A 21,942-nucleotide genomic window follows, 5' to 3' on the forward strand; every position below is an offset into this window, starting at 1 on the left:
TTACATTCACTGTTTCATTTAACCCTCACACCAACCCTATAAAAATGGTTACTCTTCCCATTCCTCCTTTTATTCAACAAATATCTGAGTGCATATCACATGCTAATCACTGCATGTCACTGTTCCAGATGTGAGGAATACAACCTGAAAGCATACAGAACAGGCCTCCACTCTCACGCAGCTTGGAGTACAGTTCAGGACACTAAACCTGAGTGGTTACAGAAGCCTGTCTCAGGTCACACAGCTGTAAGTGAAGTTGCCAAAATTTCAACCTGAGTTGTATGGTTCCAAAGCAAAACTCTTACTCTTCTCATCTAATTCCAATGCTAAAAGACTTGTTCACGCTGGGGGTGCTTAACAGGTGGGTACCCAGAATACATGCACCATAAGGCATATAAACTGGCTTATGCCTAGGTCCCACAGTGAGCAATATAGACAGTTAAATTTCCCCAAGAAAATAGAGAATGACATGGTCCCTAAGATACAAGGCAACAAAAAACATTCTGGGAGACACAGCAAGATCAGAGCTGGGTCTTGAAAGAACACTAATAGGTCTTCAACTAGCCAAGAAGACGAATTAATGCATGGATTTAAAAACATCATATAAACAAAATCTGGAACAAAGGAATGTACATGATGTATCTGAAGAAACTGAGCAGTACAGTTTGACTAGGAAAAAAAGTGTTAATCACGGAGCTGTGAGATGTCACCACTAGCCCTTCTTCCCACCACCACTATAATGCCAACCTGGGATTCCTTGAGAGGACAAAATGGCATAATACTGGTAAAGTGTTCTGTGTAGGGCCCAGAGTATCGCTGAGCACAATAAAAGTGATTTCATCATTAGGTTATTAAGGCCCATTTGCTGACTAAATTTATGGCATGTAGTGTGTTTTTACAACCTTAGCGATGCTGGTGTTTCTGAATGTAGCCCTTCTTCGCACTGCCACCAAAATCCCATTCCCAATCCCAGATCCACATCAAAAACCTGCAGAGCGATTTTTGGGGTTTTTTTTAAGGTTAATATGGTAATTATATATTAACCTTTTTTAAGGTTAATATGGTAATTATATATTAAATGAACTGCGAGAAGGATGAGGGAATGTAAGTAACCTGTAAAAACAAATTTCGGGATTAGCTGAGGTTGGAAATGGAAAAGAAGAGAAAGATGGAAAAGATACTAAAAAGGGATCTAAGAAAGTGAATTAAAAAGTAATGGAAGCAGCTGGGCATGGTGGCTCATGCCTATAATCCCAGTAGGTGGATCACGAGGTCAGGAGATCAAGACCATCCCGGCCAAAATGGTAAAACCCTGTCTCAACTAAAAATACAAAAATTAGCTGGGCATGGTGGCGCACGCCTGTAATTCCAGCTACTCAGGAGGCTGAGGCAGGAGAATTGCTTGAACCAGGGAGCTGGAGGTTGCAGTGAGCAGAGATCGTGCCACTGCACTTCAGCCTGGTGACAGAGCAAGACTCCATTTCAAAAAAAAAAAAAAAAAAAGCTAAGTGTGGTGGTGCATGCCTGTAATCCCAGCTACTTGGGAGGCTGAGTCAGGAGAATTGCTTGAACCTGGGAGGCAGGGGCTGCAGTGAGCCGAGATCATGCCATTGCACTTCAGCCTGGCGACAGAGCAAGATTCTGCCTCAAAAAAAAAAAAAAAAAAAAGGTAATGGAAGCACTGACAGAAGCAATCACAGCACTGACAAAAATGTTCAATGGAATTACATAAAGTGCTTATTGCCATCTCATTCATAGTAGGTATTCAATAAGTGTTTCTTAAAAAAAAAAAAAAAGCTTCAGTAAGATAAAATCTGTATACTATGCAATTTACCCTTTAAAGTGTATAATTCAATGATTTTTAGTATAGTCATAGAGTTGTGACTATAACATCTACACAACCTAATTTTAGAATACTTTCATTACCCCCACTCCCCACCCCACCCATAAGCCACAGTCAAGCTGTAATATATTTTCTGTCTCTATATATTTGCCCATTTTAGATATTTCATAATAACTGAATCTATACAATATATGGTCTTAATAAACGCTTCTTGAATATTAATCAGAACATTCAAAAGGAACATCTAGCACTAAGAAACTGAAGAGTTTATGATGCATTACTGTGAAAAGATGATATCAATCAACAACTGGAGATGAAAATGACAAACTGAAGATGCAACTAAAGGTTTATGCAAAGCATTATCTTTTCCAATTCCAAGATTCTAGGTCACCTAGGTAGAGAAGAAACTGAAAAAAGTAAGGGAAGATGAAATTCCCAAAGAAAATGACTGCACAGCACAAAGAGCTGATTACATTTAAGACCTTATTATGAACTGGATAAAGACATGGATGAGAAAGAATAGCCACAGAGGCAGGAGAATTAGAACATCATTGCAAAGTCTTAGCAGAGGAGCCACCTGTGGTATAGAAAGCTACAGAGGTTAAGGAGGAGGAAAACTGGAAAAGGAAACTGGAAAAGGAAAACTGGAAAAGTAACATTAGAAAGCTGAGTGTCAATGGTATGTGTGTTTGGTGCAGAAGAGAAGTTAAAAATTTCAAATGGAGAAAATATGGAAGAACAGACACGGTTTAACCTTCATAGGGTTTTGAGAAGGATAAAAGGCAAATATCTGAGTAAAGTACTGAAAGAGTACAAAGTGGTTTTAAATATAAGGTAAAATTATTTCTATGCATTTCTCATACATATCCTCAAGAAATAAAATAGTAAAAAAATTATAAGTACTTATTTTCTTTAAAGTGAGAACTATCAAAAAGTCTTTATCATTTAAAACATAGGTGTTATTCCCAAGGTCTCAATATCATGTTTGAATACGTATAAAATATATCAAAATTATATATATGCAAGACAAAACAAAACTTTAAATAAACAAATAAAAACACTAATGATTTTTTTATTTAAGGATGTGAAAATAGACTTGGGAATTCTCCAGGAAGAAGTGTAGCTAAAACAACTGGGCAGTTACAAATCCTAACGATTCCTCCAAATGACTCCTAAACCTGATAAATAACTTGAGTAAAGTTTCAAGATATAGGCTGGGTGCGGTGGCTCACGCCTGTACTCCCAAACTTTGGGAAGCCAAGGCAAGTGGATCACTTCAGGTCAGGAGTTAGAGACTAGACTGGCCAACATGGCAAAATCATCTCTATAACAAATACAAAAAAATTAGCCGGGTGCCACACCTGTAATCCCAGCTACTCAGGAGGATAAAACGTGAGAACTGCTTGAACCCAGGAGGCAGAGGCTGCAGTGAGCCAACATCACACCACTACACTCCAGCCTGGGCAACAGAAAGAAAGACAGGAAGACAGAGACGGAGGAAAGACCGAAAGAAAGAAAGAAAGAGCGAGAATAAACAGAGTAAACAGACAATCTAAAGAATGGGAGAAAATATGTGCAAACTATGCATCTGACAAAGGACTAACAATCAGAATTTATAAAGGACTTAAATCAACAAGAAAAAAAACAACCCCATTAAAAAGTAGGCAAAGGACATCAACAGACGATTCTTGAATAAAGACATACAAACAGCCAACAAACATAAGAAATCTCAACATCACCAATCAGAGAAATGCAAATCAAAACCACAATAATTACCATTTCACACCAGTCAAAATGGCTATTATTAAAAAGTCAAAAAATAGCAGATGTTGGCAAGGATGCAGAGAAAATGGAATGCTTATATACCATTAATGGGAATGTACATTTCTTCAACTTCTATGGAAAACAGTATGGAGATTTCTCAAAGAAGTAAAAATAGAACTTCCACTCAACCCAGCAATCCCCCTACTGGGTATCTAACCAAAGGAAAAGAAATCCTTTTATCAAAAAGACACCTGCACTCATATGCTTATTGCAGCACTATTCACAATAGCAAAGTCATAGAATCAACCAAAGTGTCCATAAATAGTAGACTGAATAAAGAAAATGTGATACATATACACCATGAAATACTATACCACATAAAAAAATGAAATTACGTCCTTCATAGCAACATAGATGCAGCTGGAGGCCATTATCCTAAGTGAATTAACACATAAACAGAAAATCAAATACTGCATGTTCTCACTCAGAAGCGGGAGCTAAACAAAGGGTTCACACAGACATAAAGATGGATACAACAGACACTGGGGACTCCAAAAGGGAGGGAGAAGAGCAAAGCTTGAAAAACTATCAGGTACTATGTTCACTATTTGGGTGATGGGTTCAATAGAAGCCCAAACCCCAGCATTATGCAACATAACCATGTAACAAACTTGCACGTTTCCTCTGAATTTATAATAAAAAATTTTAAAAAACCAAAAAAACAAAACCTAAGAAGTATATATGAATGAACAGTACACGCCATATAACAGTTTTGCTTCTATTCATTAATCAGGCTAATATGCTTCATATTAAAAAAAAGAAATTTAGCATATATTTAAAAATCCAAATTTTAAAAATGAGGCTGACTCTTTAACTCATGAAAGCTTTCAGTTAAAATGATTTTAAAATACTCCCTTTTTACTGAAGTTTAAAAAGTGATGCAATTTTCTAAAATGTACCTATGTATAACTTTTAATTGTAAAAAGTAATCCTCAGAAAGCAAGCTTGTACAATAACGATAAAATGGCTTCAGGTTACACCAAATTACAGCAAAATGGGAAAATGAAAACTTTACATCAGGTTCACTATAAAAATTTAGACATAACATTTCACTTACTTTTTTGAACATAACTAGTGAGATGACTGCTGACGCTGTGAAAAGTGCTGCTATGATTATCATCATGATTCCAACAGGAATATTTTGGTTGAGACCAGTAAGGGATGAAATCCAACCACTACAAAGTAATAAAAAGTGTAATTAGGCAAAAGTTAATGTAAACTTTTTAAAAATAGCATAATATCTAACACATATTCAACACTTACCAGTCAAGCAATGTTCAAGTTCTTTATGTGTATTAGCGCATTTAACTCTCACAACCCACCCAATAGGACAGATGAGTTTTAAATCCCTAATTTTACAAATGAGAAACTGAGATATATTCAGTAACTTGCCTGAGGTCATACAGCTTATAAATGGCATAGTCTGAATTCGAAAGCAAACCAAACTCCAGAGGCTCAAGTGTTTAATTCCAGACTGTACATTTTTTAAGCTGTACATTTTTTAAGCTTACGAGTTTTGAGTTTATTACTTTTTTTGAGACAAAGTCTCGCTCTGTCGCCTAAGCTAGAGTGTAGTGGCATGATCTCGGCTCACTGTAACCTCCACCTCCTGGGTTCAAGCGATTCTCCTGCCTTAGCCTCCTGATTTGCTGGGATTACAGGTGTGCGCCACCACGCCTGGCTACTTTTTGTATTTTTAGTAGAGATGGGGTTTCGCCATGTTGGTCAGACTGGTCTCAAACTCCTGACCTCATGATCCACCTGACTTGGCCTCCCAAAGCACTGGGATTACAGGCGTGAGCCACCGTGCCTGGCCTACTACTACATTTTTTAAAATGTTTATTTTCAATTCTGCTGAATTATGGAAGAAGGTATTTACAAACCATATATCCAACAACGGATTCACATCTAGAATATACATAACTTTCAAAGCTCAACAGAACAAAAAAATTATTAAGAAAATGGATAAAAGACATGAAGAGACATTTTAGCAAGAGGACATAAAGACAACAAATAAGCACATGAAAAGATGTTCAAAACCACAATGAGATATCACCTATTAGGATGGCTAAAAGAAAAAGTTATAACCACCAAATGCTGGTGAGGAAGTGGAGACTAAATTGCTCATACTTGTTGGTAGGAGTGTAAAATAGTACAGCCACTCTAGAAAACAGTTTGTTTCTTTAAAAAACTAAATATACAACGTCCATATAACCCAATAATTACACTCTTGGCATGTATCCCAGAGAAATGAAAATTATGTTCACACAAAAATCTATTCACAAATTTCGTGGCAGCTTTATTTGTAATAGTCCAAAACTGGACACAATACTGATGTCCTTCAACTGGTGAACTGTTAAATAACCTGTGATACATCCATATCATAGAACACTACTCAAAAATAAAAAGGAGCCCAGACATGGTAGGTCATGCTTGTAATCCCAGCATTTTGGATGGCTGAGGCGGGCAGATCACATGAGGCCAGGAGTTCAAGACCTAACTGGCAACATCGTGAAACCCTGTCTCTACTAAAAACAGAAAACTTAGCTGGGCTGGGTGGGAGGTGCCTGTAATCCCAGCTAGTAACTGGGAGGCTGAGGCATGAGAATCACTTGAACCGAGGAGGTGGAGGCAGTGAGCTGAGATCACCCCACTGCACTACAGCCTGGGTGACAGGGTGAGACTCTGTCTCAACCAACCAACCAATTGGAATAAACTACAGATACACATAACAACCTGGATAAATCTCCAGAAAATAACACTGAGTGAAAAAAGCCAAAGGCTATAGACTATGATTCCACATCTATAACCTTCTTGAAATGACAAAACAACAGAAATGAAGAACACATTAGGGATTGCCAGGGGTTAAGGAGTGAGGGGGAAAAGGGAGGTTTTGAGTGTGGCTATGAAAAAGCAACATGAGGAATCTGCTGGTGATGAAAATGTGCTGTATCTTTACTATCAACGTCAAGATCTTGGTTTTTATATTTTACTATAGTTCTGCAAGATTAGTACCATTGGGAGAAACTAGATAAAGGGTACCTGAGATCTCTGCATTATTTCTTACGATTGTATGTGAATCTACAATTACCTAAAAGTAAAAAGTTTAACCTAAAAAATCTGAATTACATGTGGGTCTATCTTAAAACAGGTCCATTCTATATGCACCCTCATTAGCAGACTCTTTGTACGCTATTTAGTCACATACATGCTGTTATGCTCAATTTTAGCATTTTCCCTATGTCTGTGCTAAAAAGCAAAAGAAATTACCTCAATTTCGCAAGAATAAAAAAAACCTTGTACTGTTAAAGTAAGCAGTATATTTTTAATTAAACATTTAAAACACTTCCTTTCCCTAAAATACCAAAAACTAGATACTATTTAAAATAATAATAAAAACTACTTTTTCTGAGAACTGATTTAAAATATCTATATAAATTCTCTGCATATATTTATGACCATTAGGAGCTCTGCAGAACTGCCAAGAGTTGTCTGACTGCCAATCACTACTCCACCTCAGTAGCAGCATACTAAATTTAAGTCCTCAACACACTCTAATTAAACGCTAATTTCAATTTTGGTTTATGTACACAGTGGAACAAAGTTGCATCACATATGCTTCTGGCATGTAAGAATACAGCTGAATGCAAGTCAGTATAAAAGAAAGAAGAGAGGAACAGATACTTTTAGAGATGTGTACTCTTCCACTCACCATTTCACTCAAGGAATGTTTGCATCAGAGTGTAAAGAGAGACCTAAATCTGCTATTACCTCCTAGCCTGGGTCCAGATAGTCTCCATTTCTGAGGGTCCCCCACTGAATGAGCCATGAGAATGATTCGATTGTTTAAAGATGTATGTATATACGTATGTGCAGTGATTCTACCTTTCAAAGACAAGTGTCCATGTATACTCATATATAAAAAGATATCTGTTTGTACACCTAAAATAGGGCTTTACACATAATAGGTATCCTTTTCCTTAAAATCCCTGAAATTCTTTCCTGCCCCTTCCACATTCCTTGGTCCCTCTATCTCTCTGACCACCTCAGTCTCTTCTGCAGTCTTCCTCTTAGTGCCCCTTACATACATATATTTATTTAAACTAGATAAAATGTGCTGTTTTTAAAGATGGGAACATAATCTTCAAAGAGACAGGTTTGTCCAAAGTTTATGCCTTATGACATTTTTAAATTGCATTTTTAAAACAATTTTTGCTTTCATTTTTTCTAATCTGGTTTTTCTGTGTTAACTAGGTTAGGAAGCCAAAAATTATAATACAATATTAAAGCTGAAAACTAGTAAAAAAAAAAAAAAGAAAAGAAAAAGAAAAACAAAAAAACAACTTACCAATTGCCCCAATTATGAAATCCTGCAGCTTGGAGTACATGTACAGCAAACTGACAAATATAGACGAAGAAGAATACAAAGAATCTAAATGAACTGTCACTCCTTTAAAAAAAAAAAAAAAAGAAAGAAAGAAAAAAGGGGGTTAGAAAGAAAAAAGGGGGAAAATGTCATTTTTCTCATTATCTTTACACTCACCTGCAGAATGACATTCAAACCTTAAAAGCATAAACAAAAAAAAAAAGTGGCAACCACCTGAGGCCTCAAGTTAACAATATGGTAATAACTTGTGTGAACTCGTCATACTAACATTAGATATCGTTATTCTAACCTCACTTTGTCCTTTCAATTTCCAACTGCACCACAATCCCTCTTGACAAAAAAACTTATTCATTTTCTTCTTTTATTAAACAGCATTTAGAATTATAATCAACATACAATGAATTGTAAATGTTTAAAATATCGCTTTAATAAGTTTTGACACGTTTATATACCTGATTCCCCAATCACTACGGTGAGCATATCCCCAAAGTTCCTTGAAACCCTTGGTAGCCCTACCCTACCCACTCCTTTTCTGTTACCATAGTTTGACTATTTTAGAGTTTTATATAAATGGGATCATATATTATATAGTCTTTTTTTCTTGTCTGGCTCATTTTACTCAGTACCACTATTCTGAGATTCACCCAGTTTTGTGGCATGTATCAAAAGTTCATTCCTTTTCATTGTTGAGTAGTATTCCATTGTGTAAATATACCACAGTTTATTCATTCACTGTTGGACATTTAGGTTGTTTCTAGTTTTTTATTATTACAAATAAAGTTATTATTGTTATTATTGATAATAAAGCTATTATTAATAGTCATGTACAAGTCTTCCCATGAACATATATTTCCTTCTTCTCTTAGGTAAATACCTACAAGTGGGAAAGGCTGGAACATATCATAGGTATAGGTATAACTTTTTAAGAAACAGCCAAACTGTTTTACAAACAGGTTGTTCTATTTTTCTTTTTTTTTTTTTTTGAGATGAAGTTTCGCTCTTGTTGCCCAGGCTGGAGTGCAATGGCGTGATCTCGGCTCACCGCAACCGCCTCCCAGGTTCAAGCGATTCTCCTGTCTCAGCCTCCCGAGTAGCTGGGATTACAGGCATGGGCCACCATGCCCAGCTAATTTTGTATTTTTAGTACAGACAGGGTTTCTCCATGCTGGTCAGGCTGGTCTCGAACTCCTAACCTCAAGTGATCTGCCCACCTCAGCCTCCCAAAGTGCTGGGATTACCGGTGTGAGCCACCGCGCCCGGCCTAGTTGTTCTATTTTTCATCCCCACTGGCAGTACATGAGTATTTCAGCTTCTCCACATCTCACTAACACTTGTTATGGTCTTCTTAATTCTAGCTATTCTAATAGACGTATAGTGATATCTTATGTGGTTTTAATTTGCATCTTCCTAATAAGTAATATTGTTGAGCATCTTTTTATGTGCTTTTTGTCATATACAGATCTTCTTTCATGAACTAGTGAAAATCTTTTTCTGATGTTGTAATTAGATTGCTTTTTCCCTTATCATTGAGTTGTGACAGTTTTTAATACTATATTCTAGAAGTACAAGTCCTCTTTCAGATATACGCTTGACAAAGGAGTCTGTTGCTTATCTTTTCATTCTTTTAAGAGTGTCTTTTGGGAGCTGGCGTAATGGCTCACACCTGTAATCTCAGCTATTCAGGCCCTGAGGCAAAGGATTGCTTGAGGCCAGGAGTTTGACACCAGCCTGGGCAATATAGCAGACACCCATCTTCATTTAAAAAAGGCGGGGGGAGGAGAGGAAGAGGAGAAAGAGGAGGAAGAGGAAGAAGAAGTAGTAGTAGTAGTATTGGAGGAGGAGGGAGAGGAGGGAGGAAGGAGAAGACGGAGGAGGGGGAGGAGGTAGGGGGAGAGGGGAGAAGGGAGGAAGGGGAGGAGGGAGGAAGGGGAGGAGGGAGGAAGGGGAGGAGGGAGGAAGGGGAGGAGGGAGGAAGGGGAGGAGGGAGGAAGGGGAGGAGGGAGGAAGGGGAGGAGGGAGGAGGGAGGAGGGGGAGGAGGTAGGGGGAGAGGGAAGGAGGGGGACAGGGAGAGGGGGGAGGGGAAGAGAGGGGGAGGGGGAGAGAGGGAGAGGGGAGGAGGAGAGGAGTGGAAGGAGGGAGGAAGAGGGGGAGGGAGGAAGAGGAGGAGGGGGAGGAGGGAGGAAGAGGAGGAGGGAGGAAGAGGAGGAGGGAGGAAGAGGAGAAGGGAGGAAGAGGAGGAGGGAGGAAGAGGAGGAGGACAAGGGGGAAAGAGGGAGGAATGGGAGGAGGGGAAGGAGGGGGGAAGAGGGAGGAATGGGAGGAGTGGAAGAGGGAGGAATAGGAGGAGGGGAAGAGGGAGGAATGGGAGGAGGGGAAGAGGGAGAAATGGGAGGAGGGGAAGAGGGAGAAATGGGAGGAGGGGGGAAGCGAGAGAAACAGGAGGAGGGGAAGGGGGGGAGGAGGAAGAAGAAAGTTTCTTTGAAGAGGAGTTTTGCCTTTTTATGAACTACAGTATATTCACACTTGTTCTTTTATATATCTTGATTTTACTGTTATTTCTGAGAAAGCTGCCAAGCCAAGGATGTAAAGATTTTTTTTCCTGTTTTTTTCTAGTTTTCTATTTTCAGTTTTACATTCAAGTCTATGTTCTTTTTTGAGCTAATTTTTTAAAATATCACATCAAGTATGAAGTTCTTTTTTGGTTATCCAATTGTTCTAACATCATTTCTTAAAAAGACTGTCCTTTCTGCATTGCATTCCCTTTGTACCTTTCTCAAAATTAGTAGTTTGACTATGGGTGGGTTTATTTCTGGGCTCGCCATTCTCTCCCACTCTTCTATTTGTCTACCTTTTCGTCAATATTATACTATTTTGATTTTGAAGTTTTCTAGTAAGACTTCTAATTAGATAGTGTTAGTCCATCAACTTTATTGTTCTTTTTCAAAGTTGTCTTGACTATTTTAAGTTTTTTACATTTCTATAACCAGTGTACAAACATGGCAATGAGTTAACATGAATACAGTAAAGCAGCGGTCCCCAGCCTTTTTGGCACCAGGGACCTGTTTCGTGGAAAACAATTTTTCTATGTATGGTGGGGTGGGATGGTTTCAGGATGAAACTGTCTCAGATCATCAGCATTAGATTCTCATAAGGAGCCTGCAACCTAGATCCCTTGTACACACAGTTCACAATAGGGTTTGTGCTCCTATGAGAATCTAATGCCACTGCTGATCTGACAGGAGGCGGAGACCAGGTGGTAAGGCTAGCTAGCTGCTCACTTCCTGCTATGTGGCCTGGTTCCTAACAGGCCACGGACCAGTACAAGCCTGCAGCCCAGGGGTTGGAGACCCCTGCTCTAGAATCAGCCATTTCCCCCAAGGTACAAAAGAGCAAATTTTAATGGTTCATTAATAATGTTTTCTATGTCAGTCAGATTTAAATTAAATGGTTCCACATCTTATAGTAATTGTATCAGTACTATATTACACCAAAGTTGGTATTAATGACCATACGGCTGAGAAAAATTATTAACGAAAAATAACCAACATCAAAATCTACAATTTAAAATGCTATTTTTATAATATTGAATAGAAATCCTATGTATGACTCATCTCTCTAGGGTCACTATACAAAACATCACTTCTAATAATCATTTTTCTTTTACTATTTTGAAACAGACACTTCTAAAGTATATTTCTATTTCCCTGTCCCTCTGGCAAAGAATGAAGAATATAACTTAATATTCTGTTTGTTTCACTTAGAGTTTTTACTTCTATTTTGTGTGCCAAGAAACCAGACTATTAAAATGTTTTACATTATAAATATATAAAATATGTGCTCTAAAAAGGGGTTGAATAATGTCTACAGGCTTCACAACAGCTATGTCCACTCCCTTGGTTCCAAATTCATAGACACATTCTAGAAGCTAAAAATGCCTAATTATAATTTCTAGTTAGGAAATCTATTAGAAGATACTGAATACGTTTTAAAAATTAAGAAGTCCTACTCAAAAACTATTTCTAAAACATTGCTTTCAAATACAAATGGAACTATGTTAAAACTAGTCCACCTTCCTCTATCTGTATCTATAGTTAGTACAAACAAATGCACAGTGTACAAAACTGATCAAATGAAAACCTCAAAGTCTACTTTTGTCTAGTTTTACTTTAAATGAAGCTAAATGCAGGTTAAATATCATTCTCAATAGATTTTATTTACTTCATTTTACCAACTTTTCTATTTCTGAATAAGGAGACAATAAAACTCATTTTATTGTACACTGACCATGAATATGAATGATTATTTTAAAACACTTCAAAGCTCTCTAAGACATAAACTCCATATCCCAGCTACCTAGATTCTCATCTCCAAGAGAGCACAAATCTTCCCTTACCTAAGCTGTCCAAACTACTGCAAATGCAAAATCAGTCAAATTCAAAACAATCTGAAGCAATACAATCATCATGTGAATATCAAGTTCCTTTCAGATGCTTGAGGGAAGGGCAAGGAAAAGCTGAGGAGCTCTGGAAGAGACAGAAGACCCCCAGGAGGGCTGTACCTTAGCCAGAATCAGAAAAGGTCCGGGCGGGGGGGGGGGGGGGAATCATCAGGGGAAGAAGAACTTCTATTGGCATTCAGAACCTAACCTAAGGTGGTCTTGTGGGCAGGAACAGATTAGAAAGCAGACTGTTTAAATCAGCTTGAACATAGCTATTTTAAACCAAACAAAGAACAGAAATATAGATTTTTTTTAAAAAACACTATACATTGATTTAAGCTATGTGGCTTAAATTGTAATCAGCCTCAGTTTATGATAAAGTATTTATGGTATCATGGATATTTATTCATAATAAATCCACCTAAGTAATGTATTTCCTCATCAGAATACATAAATAAAAGCTCTCTACTACTTGCCATCCTGGCTCTTTCAGATCAAAGCCTACTGGAAAACTGAACTTCAAATAAGCAAGTAGTTTTTGGTTTAATGAATTCTACAGCCAAGTTGCAGCACAATTTTAATAGAAAAGTTCTTCCCTAAAGTATGATAATAAATTTCAGAAAATAAGCTTATTTGATCTTATAAAGTTTATTTCACACGCCAAATCAATACCAGAGATATTAATTACAACTACCATTTGGCGTGACAGGAAAAGACAAAGTATTTCATTATTTCAAAGGGCTAAGATGTGGAGACACAAGTTAACTAAAGCACACAGCACTAAATGTCTTTAACTCTGGCAACTCCACATAGCAGATATAAGAACACAAATTTACACACTTGGGTTTGAATCCAGACTCTCCCACTTAAAGTTGTGTGACTTTGGGCAAAGTATTAAGCCTGAGATTTTCCATTTGCTAAATGGGGTAATAGTGAAACATGCTTTTATACAAATAAAATAATGCAGGTGAAGTGCTTAGCTGGGAATGCATAGGCACATAGAAAGCAACTGATAAATATTACTTGTTGATACCTCTATTACACTCTAGTAGTACTGTATCAAAATAAACTGTTTTGCTCACAGAAGTAATATCCTACTCTCAGAAGTGGCATTAGGCAGTGATAAGACACTGAAAATTTCTGGAACATGGTTGCTAACAATCACGACTACTAGAATCAAGTAATACAAGAAATTATTGATGGTATACAGGCATTAGAATAAAAAGAAACTGATATGGTTTGGCTGTGTCCCCACTCAAATCTCATCTTGAATTGTAGCTCCCATAATCCTCACATGTCATGGGAGGGACCTAGTGGCAGGTAAATGAATCAAGGGGGCAGGTTTTCCTGCGCTATTCTTATGAAAGTGAGTAAGTCTCACAAGATTGGATGGTTTTATAAAGGGCAGTTTCCCTGCACACACTCTCTTGCCTGCCGCCATGTAAGACATACCTTTGCTCCTCCTTCACCTTCTGCCATGATTGTGAGGCCTCCCCAGCCATGTGGAACTGTGAGTCCATTAAACATCTTTTTCTTTATAAGTTACCCAGTCTTGAGCATTTCTTCATAACGGTATGAAAATGGACTAATACAGAAACCTAACAACTACAGGTGCTTTTCTTATCTTATTTGGGGGCTCCAAGACTGTCTAAACCAGCCCCATACTCCCTCTTTAGTAACTTTATGCTGAAATGAATTCTTTCTCCAGAACAGGGAGTCTATAAGTAGGCTTGAAAGGCAGCACCATGAACTGTCCCTCACCACAATAGTGCAAAAAAATTTGCATATGTGTTTCTATGGGAGAAGATTCAAAGATTTTAAACTTACAATAGAGTCTATCTCTTAAAATCTATTAAGAGCTGGGCACAGTGGTTGATGCCTGTAATCCTAGAACTTTGGGAGTCAAGGTGGGAAGATCGCTTGAGCTCAGGAGTTCAAGAACAGCCTGGGCAATACAGTAAGACCCCATCTCTATTAAAAATAAAAAAAGTTAGGTGCAGTGGCACATGCCTGTCGTCCTGCCTATCTGGGAGGCTGAGGCAGGAGGATCATTTGAGCCCGGAAAATAAAGCAGCAATGAACAATGGTCATGCTATTGCATTCCGGCCTGGGTGACAAAGTGAGATCCTATCTCTGGGAAAAAAAAAAAAAAGCAAAACCCACTTGCTAGTCTGGCTAAAAAAGCACAGAACTGGAATGAAAGAGACTCTGAACCCTCTTCTTCCCACCTATGTTCTGTCAAAAGCAGAGGGGACAATGAAAAAGCTCATATTAAATGAAGTTTCAAACCTGAATAATATCAAACCTAGACCACAACCTTGGTGTAAACTCTGAATCCTTTATACTTAACTGACTTAATAATAGCTAACATTTGTTGAACATTATTCGCCAAGGACTATATCAAACACATGTATTGCCCATTCAATCCTTACAACACCCCCATGAGGCACAATAATATTGACTCTATTTTACTGATGTGCAAACAGATTTAAAGAGGTCAAATAATCCAAATACACAGCTGGTAACACAAAAGATGCAACCTATCTGTGCATCTATTAAGCTAAAATTCTTTTTTTATTTTTTATTTTTTGAAACGGAGTCTAGATCTGTCACCCAGGCTGGAGTGCAGTGGTGTGATCTCAGCTCACTGCAAGCTCTGCCTCTGGGGTTCATACCATTCTCCTGCCTCAGCCTCCCGAGTAGCTGGGACCACAGGCACCCACCACCACACCTGGCTAATTGTTTTGTTTTTGTATTTTTAGCAGAGATGGGGTTTCACCGTGTTAGCCAGGATGGTCTCGAACTCTTGACCTCATGATCCACCCACTTCAGCCTCCCAAAGTGCTGGGATTACAGGCGTGAGTCACAGCGCCCGGCCTTAAGCTAAAATTCTTTAACCAAGTGATAAAACTACCTCTAAGATATTATTTCAATTCCATGATCTCCAAGAAATTTAATTATCAAGGAATAGAACACCACTAGCTAAAGTAAATTAACCCTAAATGCTCAATGCAGTGTTTCTTATATACAGGAGAATATAAAGACTAAAATCTCACATATGCATTGATACTCAATGTAGAAAGCTTAAACAGCTTAAAAGCTTTAAAGCTTAAAAAGACAAAATCAGCCAGTAGCTAACCATTTTCAAATTACCTCTGAACAATAAAACTAATTTAAAGGAAAACAGAAGTCAACATTGATTAGATCCTAGGTCACAAATGGACTGTTTTCAAGCTATTACACAGGCTATGCTCTTATAAAACAGAAAACTCGGCCAGGCGCGCGGCTCACACCTGTAATCCCAGCCCTTTGGGAGGCAAAGCTGGGCAGATCACCTGAGGTCAGGAGTTCGAGGCCAGCCTGACCAACATGGTGAAACTCTGCCTCTACTAAAAATATAAAAATTAACCAGGCATGGTGGTGGGCACCCGTAATCTCAGCTACTCGGGAGGCTGAGACAGGAGAATCGCTTGAACCCAGGAGGCGGAGGTTGCAGTGAGCAGAGATCCTAGCTTGGGCAACAAAGTGAGACTCTGTCTCAAAAAAAAAACAAAAACAAAAAACACAAAAACTCAAACATTTTTCTGCAAATAAGCTCCATGACACCTATATGAACAGAGAATACTAAAGAGTAAAAGTTTGAGTTTTGAAACATCTAGAATACCACATCATGAAACTATTTATCATACCTTTTTTTTTCCTTTTTGCTTTTGCCGAGAGGATCTTACTGTGTCACCCAGTCTAGAGTGCAGCAGCATGATCACAGCTCACTGCAGCCTCAACCTCTTGGGCTCAATCAATCCTTCCACCTCAGCCTCCCAAGTAGCTGGGACTAAAGGCACATGCCATGACAACCGACTAATTTTTGTATTTTTTGTAGAGATGAGGTTTCACCATGTTGCCCAGACTGGTCTCGAGCCCTGAGCTCAAGCAATCCTCTCCTCTCGGCCTCCCAAAATGCTGGGATTGTACACATGAGCCACCACACCCAGTCACCGTTTTTCTTTGAGACGGAGCCTCACTCTGTCACCCAGGCTGGAGTGCAGTGGCTCAAACTTGGCTCACTGATCTCGGCTCACTCCGCCTCCCAGGTTCAGGCAATTCTCTTGCCTCAGTCTCCCGAGTAGCTGGGATTACAGGCACATGCCACCATGCCTGGCTAATTTTTGTTTTTTTGTTTTTTGGTTTTTTGTACTTTTAGTAGAGACGGGGTTTTGCCACATTGGTCAGACTGGTCTCAAACTCCTGACATCAGGTAATCTGCCTGCCTTGGCCTCCCGAAGTGCTGGGATTATGGGCATGAGCCACCATGCCCTGCCCCAGCCACCTTTTTACTTATGCCACTTGAAAAGTTTAATATTAATTCTCTTGATGGTCCTATCACTCTTACACTTGAAATTTCCTAACTATTTTAATCATATGCTTTGAAACATCATTTTCCCCACTAAACTCTTCACTGAAGTATTAACAAACTTCAAACCCTAAATCAACTATCAAAACTTTATATTGATCCATTCCAAGATGGCCAAATAGGAACGGCTCCGGTCTGCAACTCCCAATGTGATCGACACAGAAGATGGGTGATTTCTGCATTTCCAACTGAGGTACCTGGTTTTTCTCACTGGGACTGGTTGGACAGTGGGTGCAGCCCATGAATGGTAAGCTGAAGCAGGGTGGGGTGTCACCTCACCTGGGAAGTGCAAGGGGTTGGGAGATTTCCTTTTCCTAGCCAAGGGAAGCCGGGACAGACTTTACCTGGAAAAACGGGACACTCCTGCCTAAATACTGTGCTTTTCCCAAGGTCTTAGCAACAGCAGACAAGGAGATTCTCTCCTGTGCCTGGCTCCAGGGGGTGCCACGCCCACAGAGCCTTGCTAGCGCAGCAGTCTGAGATCAAACTGCAAGGTGGCAACCTGGCTCGGGGAGCAGTGTCCACCATTGCTTAAGCTTGAGGAGGTAAACAAAGTGGCCTGGAAGCTCGAATTGGGCGGAGCCCACCACAGCTCAGCACAGTCTACTGCCTGTATAGACTCTACCTCTGTGGGCAGGGCATAGCTGAACAAAAGAGAGCAACTGCTGCAAACTTAAACATTCCTGTCTGACGGCTTTGAAGAGAGCAGTGGTTACCCCAGCATGGCGGTTGAGCTCTGAAAACGGACAGACTGCCTCCTCAAGTGGGTACCTGACCCCCATGTGTCCTAACAGGGAGACACCTCCTAGCAGGGGCCCACAGACGCTTCATATAGGCAGGCAGCTGCCCGTCTGGGATGAAGCTTCCAGAGGAAGGATAAGGCAGTAATATTTGCTCTTCTGCAATACTTGCTGTTCTACAGCCTCCGCTGGTGATACCCAGGCAAACAGGGTCTAGAGTGGAACTCCAGCAAACTTCAACAGACTTGCAGTTGAGGGACCTGTTAGAAGGAAAACTAACAAACAGGAAGGAACAGCACCCACATCAACAAAAAAAAAACATCTACACCAAAACCCCACCTATAGGTCACCAACATCAAAGACCAAAGGTAGATAAAACCACAAAGATGGGGAGAAACCAGAGCAGAAAAGCTGAAAATTCCAAAAACTACAGTGCCTCTTCTCCTCCGAAGGATTGCAGCTCCTTGCCAGCAATGGAACAAAGTTGGATGGAGAATGACTTCCATGAGTTGACAGAGTAGGCTTCAGAAGCTCAGTAATAACGAACTTCTCTGAGCTAAAGGACTATGTTTGAACCCATTGCAAGGAAGCTAAAAACCTTGAAAAAAGGTTAGACGAATGGCTAACTAGAATAAACAATGCAGAGAAGACCTTAAATGACCTGATGGAGCTGAGAAACATGGCACGAGGGAGGTTCCAAGATGGCCCAATAAGAACAGCTCCAGTCTACAGCTCGCAGTGTGAGCGACGCAGAAGACAAGCGATTTCTGCATTTCCAACTGAGGTACCAGGTTACCCTCACTGGGGCTTGTTGGACAGTGCGTGCAGTCTGTGGAGCATGAGCCAAAGCAGGGCGGGGCATCGCCTAACCCAGGAAGTGCAAGGGGTAGGGGAATTCCCTTTCCTAGCCAAGGGAAGCCGTGACAGAAGGTACCTGGACAATCAGGACACTCCCACCCTAATACTGAGCTTTTCCCAACAGTCTTACCAAATGGCACACCAGGAGATTATATCCTGCACCTGGCTCGGAAGGTACCACGCCAATGGAGCCTCACTCACCACTAGCACAGCAGTCTGAGATCGAACTGCAAGGCAGCAGCGAGGCTGGGAGAGGGGCGTCAGCCATTGCTGAGGCTTGAGTAGGTAAACAAAGCGGTCGGGAAGGTCGAACAGGGTGGAGCCCACCACAGCTCAAGGACGCCTGCCTGCCTCAGTAGACTACACCTCTGGGGGCAGGACATAGCTGAACAAAGGGCAGCAGAAACTTCTGCAGACTTAAACGTCCCTGTCTGACAGCTTTGAAGAGAGTAGTGGTTCTCCTAGCATGGAGTTTGAGATCTGAGAATAGACACACTGCCTCCTCAAGTGGGTCCCTGACCACTGAGTAGCCTAACTGGGAGGCACCTCCCAGTAAGGGCCGAATGACACCTCATATGGTCAGGTGCCCCTCTGAGACGAAGCTTCCAGAGGAAGGATCAGGCAGCAACATTAGCCATTCTGCAATATTTGCTGTTCTGCAGCCTCCGCTGCTGATATCCAGGCAAACAGGGTCTGGAGTGGACCTCCAGCAAACTCCAACAGACCTGCAACTGTGGGTCCTGACTGTTAGAAGAAAAACTAACAAACAGAAAGGACACCCACACCACAATACCATCTGTATGTCACCATCACCAAAGACTAAAGGTAGATAAAACCACAAAGATGGGGAGAAACCAGAGAAGGAAAGCTGAAAATTCTAAAAATCAGAGCGCTTCTTCTCCGCCAAAGGAACGCAGCTCCTTGACAGCAACAGAACAAAGCTAGACAGAGAATGACTTTGACGAATTGAGAGAAGAAGACGTCAGACGATAGGTAATAACAAACTTCTCTGAGCTAAAGGAGGATGTTGAAACCTATCGCAAAGAAGCTAAAAACCTTGAAAACTGATTAGACAAATGGCTCACCAGAATAAACAGCATAGAGAAGACCTTCAATTACCTGGTGGAACTGAACCATCAACTGACCATGGCACAAGAACTATATGATGCACGCACAAGTTTCAGTAGCCGATTCGATCAGGTGGAAGAAAGGGTATCAGTGATTGAAGATTAAATTAATGAAATGAAGCAAGAAGAGAAGTTTAGAGAAAAAAAGAGTAAAAATAAATGAACAAAGCCTCCAAGAAATATGGGACTATGTGAAGAGACCAAATCTACATCTGACTGGTGTACCTGAAAGTGATGGGGAGAATGGAACCAAACTGGAAAACACTATGCAGGATATTCCAGGAGAACTTCCCCAACCTACCAAGGCAGGCCAACATTCAAATTCAGAAAATACCACAAAGATACTCCTCGACAAGAGCAACCCCAAGACACATAATTGTCAGATTGACCAAGGTTGAAATGAAGAAAAAATATGTTAAAGGCAGCCAGAGAGAAAGGTCGGTTTACACACAAAGGGAAGCCCATCAAACTAACAGCAGATCTCTCGGCAGAAACTCTACAAGCCAGAAGAGAGTGGGGGCCAATACTCAACATTCTTAAAGGAAACAATTTTCAACCCAGAATTTCATATCCAGCCAAACTAAGCTTCATAAGTGAAACAGAAATAAAATCCCTTACAGACAAGAAAATGCTGACAGATTTTTGTCACCACTAGGCCTGTCTTAGAAGAGTTCCTGAAAGAAGCACTAAACATGGAAAGAAACAACCAGTACCAGCCACTGCAAAAACAGACCAAATTGTAAAGACCATTGAAGCTATGAAGAAACGGCATCAATTAATGGGCAAAATAACCAGCTAACATCATAATGACAGGATCAAATTCACACATAACAATATTAATATTAAATGTAAATGGACTAAATGTCCCAATTAAAAGACACAGACTGGCAAATAGGATAAAGAATCAAGACCCATCAATGTGCTGTATTCAGGAGATCCATCTCACCTGCAGAGACACACACAGGCTCAAAATAAAGGGATGGAGGAAGATCTACCAAATAAATTGAAAGCAAATAAAAAAGCAGGGGTTGCAATCCTAGTTTCTGATAAAATAGACTTCAAATCAACAAAGATCAGGAGAGAAAGAAGGCCATTACCTAATGGTAAAGGGATCAATTCAACAAGAAGAGCTAACTATCCTAAATATATATGCACCTAATCTAGGAGTACTGAGATTCATAAAGCAAGTCCTTAGAGACCTACAAAGAGACTCAGACTCCCACACAATAGTAATGAGAGACTTTAATACCCCACTGTCATTATCAGACAGATCGAGACAGAAGGTTAACAAGGATATCCAGGACTTGAACTCAGCTCTGCACCAAGCAGACCAGATAGACATCTACAGAACTCTCCACCCCAAATCAACAGAATATACATTCTTCTCAGGACCACATCGCACTTATTCTAAAATTGACCACATAATTAGAACTAAAGCAGTACTCAGCAAATGTAAAAGAACAGATATCACAACAAACAGTCTCTCAGACCACCATGCAATCAAATTAGAACTCAGGATTAAGAAACTCATTCAAAACCACACAACTTCATGGAAACGGAACAACCTGCTCCTGAATGACTGCTGGGTACATAATGAAGTGAAGGCTGAAATAAAGACGTTCTTTGAAACCAGTGAGAACAAAGACACAACATACCAGAATCTCTGGGACACATTGTTTAAAGCAGAGTGTAGAGGGAAATTTATAGCACTAAATGCCCACAAGAGAAAGCAGGAGAGATCTAAAATTGACACCCTAACATCACAATTAAAAGAACTAGAGAAGCAAGAGCAAACACATTCAAAAGCTAGCAGAAGGCAAGAAATAACAAAGATCAGAGCAGAACTGAAGGAGACAGAGACACAAAAAACCCTTCAAAAAAATCAATGAATCCAGGAGCTGATATTTTGAAAAGATCAACAAAATTGATAGATCGCTAGCAAGACTGATAAAGAAAAGAGAGAAGAATCAAATAGACACAATAAGAAAATTATAAAGGGGATATTACCACCGATCCCATAGAAATACAAACTACCATCAGAGAATACTATAAATACCTCTAGGCAAATAAACTATAAAATCTAGAAGAAGTGGATAAATTGCTAGACACATACACACTCCCAAGACTAAACCAGGAAGAAGCCGAATGTCTGAATAGACCAATAACAGGCTATGAAATTGAGGCAATAATTAACAGCCTATCAACCAAATAAAGTCCAGGACCTGACGAATTCACAGCAGAATTCTACCAGAGGTACAAAGAGGAGCTAGTACCATTCCCTCCGAAACTATTCCTATTAGTAGAAAGAGAGGG

The 21,942-nt window shown here is 39.9% G+C and overlaps 1 protein-coding gene across 3 annotated transcripts in view; it reads right to left on the bottom strand.

Moving 5' to 3' along the window:
- Positions 1 to 21,942, bottom strand: part of LOC105475099 (secretory carrier membrane protein 1) — a 121,229-nt gene that overhangs the window by 12,976 nt on the left and 86,311 nt on the right. For all 3 annotated transcript variants that reach the window (XM_071098783.1, XM_024790777.2, XM_011730099.3), the window contains 2 exons: positions 8,016 to 8,117; positions 4,725 to 4,842 (listed from right to left, as the gene is read on the bottom strand). In XM_071098783.1, coding sequence (XP_070954884.1) covers positions 4,725 to 4,842; positions 8,016 to 8,117 — 220 coding nt within the window. The remainder of the gene's footprint in view (positions 1 to 4,724; positions 4,843 to 8,015; positions 8,118 to 21,942) is intronic.

Source organism: Macaca nemestrina, chromosome 6 (genome assembly GCF_043159975.1).
Source record: "Macaca nemestrina isolate mMacNem1 chromosome 6, mMacNem.hap1, whole genome shotgun sequence".
Classification (NCBI taxonomy): domain Eukaryota; kingdom Metazoa; phylum Chordata; class Mammalia; order Primates; family Cercopithecidae; genus Macaca; species Macaca nemestrina.